The sequence below is a fragment of the Sinocyclocheilus anshuiensis genome, unplaced genomic scaffold (genome assembly GCF_001515605.1).
Source record: "Sinocyclocheilus anshuiensis isolate Anshui unplaced genomic scaffold, SAMN03320099.WGS_v1.1 scaffold542, whole genome shotgun sequence".
NCBI lineage: Eukaryota > Metazoa > Chordata > Actinopteri > Cypriniformes > Cyprinidae > Sinocyclocheilus > Sinocyclocheilus anshuiensis.
The window spans coordinates 1,238,058-1,242,175 of record NW_015547685.1 but is presented as its reverse complement, the minus strand read 5'-3'; the positions used below and the strand labels follow the sequence as shown (position 1 = coordinate 1,242,175).

The 4,118-nt window shown below is 28.6% G+C and overlaps 1 protein-coding gene across 2 annotated transcripts in view; it reads right to left on the bottom strand.

The window, feature by feature from the left end:
* cert1a (ceramide transporter 1a) overlaps positions 1-4,118 on the bottom strand; it is a 32,140-nt gene that overhangs the window by 26,368 nt on the left and 1,654 nt on the right. For both annotated transcript variants that reach the window (XM_016505800.1, XM_016505801.1), the window contains exon 2: positions 1,283-1,417. In XM_016505800.1, coding sequence (XP_016361286.1) covers positions 1,283-1,417 — 135 coding nt within the window. The remainder of the gene's footprint in view (positions 1-1,282; positions 1,418-4,118) is intronic.

Here is a 4,118-nt window from a genome sequence, read left to right as displayed (position 1 = left end):
GTGATATTTCAGTTTTTCTTTTTTAATAAATCTGCAAAAATGTCAACAATTCTGTGTTTTTCTGTCAATATGGGGTGCTGTGTGTACATTAATGAGGAAAAAAAATTAACTTAAATGATTTTAGCAAATGGCTGCAATATAACAAAGAGTGAAAAATTGAAGGGGGTCTGAATACTTTCCGTACCCACTGTATTAATAAAACACAACTAATTAGTTAACGGGCAAATAAACCAACTGCAAACGGCCGTTAACAGAAGCCTGAAAGACGGACGCAAAAATAAAACACTGTAACAGGCAGAGTAAACTCACTTCACCATGCGCGAAATATTGGGAAAAAATCCTAAATACTGAACTGGGGCTGAGGGGTTTATGTGAATGTATCTGAGGGGAACTGACTGTCTTCAGAAAAGTTTAGATGGTATTTTCTTTTCATCTTACATCCATATAATGCATAATATTAATAATATTAATGTAGCATTTAAAAGCACAGTGCTGCTTTGTTTACAGCGGTAACCAAGGAAACACTGTATCGCAACTGTTCCATAGCGCCACCTGCTGTCAGAAGAGAGTGAATTTGCATCTCTTTCAGCCTGTCTGCCGTTTCGGTCTCCTTCACAATCACATATGTTATCATATCACAAAGCTAAGGTCAGAGCATCAAATTTACATCAAAAACTGCTCATGCTAGCATGTTTCTTTAGATCGTGATTAAAATACAGTGGTTCTGCAACGGTTTCACACATTCTGATTAATATAAAGGCATAGTTAGGGGAGAAAAAAATGTGATACATATTTTTGGTAAAATCGCCCAGCACTAATGCAGATTGTTTTAATCCAGCTTCACAGTAATAAATAGGAAACTAACAGTGTTAATGCTGCAAAGTTCATCAATAATAATATTTTAAGCCACATTATTTATAATGATAATTCCATAAAGTATTCAGATGTGGTTTTGCAGGATGTTTAGTATGGATGACACTAGGATATGTCTGTTCAAAGTAGTGGAGTACCCTTGTACTTTCTACTCAACCTCATCTTCTGCTTTGTCCACCTTGAAACAAGAGAAACCCCCAAAACAAATACAACATCTTCCCCGCTGACAGTAGCAGACGGATAAACACTGCATGTTGAGCAGGAAGCATTACTTCTCAAATATTTTCACACTGTGGTACATTTCAGCTCTTCACACCACTGTGAAGTCAAGATACTGTAGTCAAGCTAAGCCCCTGATAATCATACAGATAAACATGACAGGACGCTCTACAGATCAGATCAGCCTTACCGTGATGACAGCCTTGCTGAGACAGATGGACCCTCTACAGCCGAACTCCTTCTCATCTGCTGACCTGTAGTAACTGAGAATATTGCCCTTCAGCACAATCCAGCGGTCCTGCCATCCATGAATGTAGTTTGTCCACTGAAAATGAACAAAGAGAGTGTTATTCATATCATGCGGCTTACAGTTATCTCTTCAAATACTTGCAACAAAGATTATTCCTTCCTGAAGGTTCAAGGCTTCAAAGTTCAGCAGGTGACTTTAACTGAACATTACCCAAACTACAATAACTAATTGGGTTTATTCAGTATAAATTTCTTAACATAACTTATAAGTGTATAAACTTATGCTTTCAAAAAAGAGGTTAAAGAGAAAAATAATGCATATACACATATATACATATACACGTATATACATATATACATATACACGTATATACATATATACATATACACGTATATACATATATACATATACACGTATATACATATATACATATACACGTATATACATATATACATATACACGTATATACATATATACATATACACGTATATACATATATACATATACACGTATATACATATATACATATACACGTATATACATATATACATATACACGTATATACATATATACATATACACGTATATACATATATACATATACACGTATATACATATATACATATACACGTATATACATATATACATATACACGTATATACATATATACATATACACGTATATACATATATACATATACACGTATATACATATATACATATACACGTATATACATATATACATATACACGTATATACATATATACATATACACGTATATACATATATACATATACACGTATATACATATATACATATACACGTATATACATATATACATATACACGTATATACATATATACATATACACGTATATACATATATACATATACACGTATATACATATATACATATACATATATATACACGTATATACATATATACATATACATATATATACACGTATATACATATACATATATATACACGTATATACATATATACATATACACGTATATACATATATACATATACATGTATATACACGTATATACATATACATGTATATACACGTATATACATATATACATATACACGTATATACATATATACACGTATATACATATATACATATACACGTATATACATATATACACGTATATACATATATACATATACACGTATATACATATATACACGTATATACATATATACATATACACGTATATACATATATACACGTATATACATATATACATATACACGTATATACATATATACACGTATATACATATATACATATACACGTATATACATATATACACGTATATACATATATACATATACACGTATATACATATATACACGTATATACATATATACATATACACGTATATACATATATACACGTATATACATATATACATATACACGTATATACATATATACACGTATATACATATATACATATACACGTATATACATATATACACGTATATACATATATACATATACACGTATATACATATATACACGTATATACATATATACATATACACGTATATACATATATACACGTATATACATATATACATATACACGTATATACATATATACACGTATATACATATATACATATACACGTATATACATATATACACGTATATACATATATACATATACACGTATATACATATATACACGTATATACATATATACATATACACGTATATACATATATACACGTATATACATATATACATATACACGTATATACATATATACATATACACGTATATACATATATACATATACACGTATATACATATATACATATACACGTATATACATATATACATATACACGTATATACATATATACATATACACGTATATACATATATACACGTATATACATATATACATATACACGTATATACATATATACACGTATATACATATATACATATACACGTATATACATATATACACGTATATACATATATACATCATATACCATATACACGTATATACATATATACATATACACGTATATACATATATACATATACACGTAATATACATATATACATATATATACACGTATATACATATATACATATACATATATATATATAAAAATGACCTCAAATATAAAACAAATCAAACATTTTGACTTACTCTTACACCTTCAAAAAGAAAAAAATTATAATAAAGCTTTCCCTAAAAGTAGTAAATAAATTACTTCAAATATGAAAGAAAAATAACTTATACTGTAAGTGCCAAATGTATTGACGTACTTTTTCACAAAAAGATATGTAAAAATTAAGGCTTTCCCTGAAAAGCCGAGTCATAGCCAATGACTGTTATTTTGTTGACAAAATAATCATCTAAAAATAAAAGACATAAGCTTAGTAGTTGGATCATCACAAAAAAAAAGCGATTAATTTATGTCAGGAAGCAACTACATGCTCTAATACATTTCTATATTTATATTTTAGACTACAGTCATGGCCAAAAGTTTTGGCAGTGACATAAATTTTGTGTTTTGCAAAGTTTGCTGTTGTGGTGTTTATTCACATTGTTTCTAGATTATTGTGTAGAGTGATCAGATGCATTTTAAATAATTGCTAAAAGCTTCATTAATAAATGAATAAAATAATAAATCAATAAAAGCCTTTAAAGGGGTCATATGATGCGATTTCAAGTTTTCCTTTCTCTTTGGAGTGTTACAAGCTGTTCGTGAATAGATAAGATCCCTGAAGTTGCAAAGACTAAA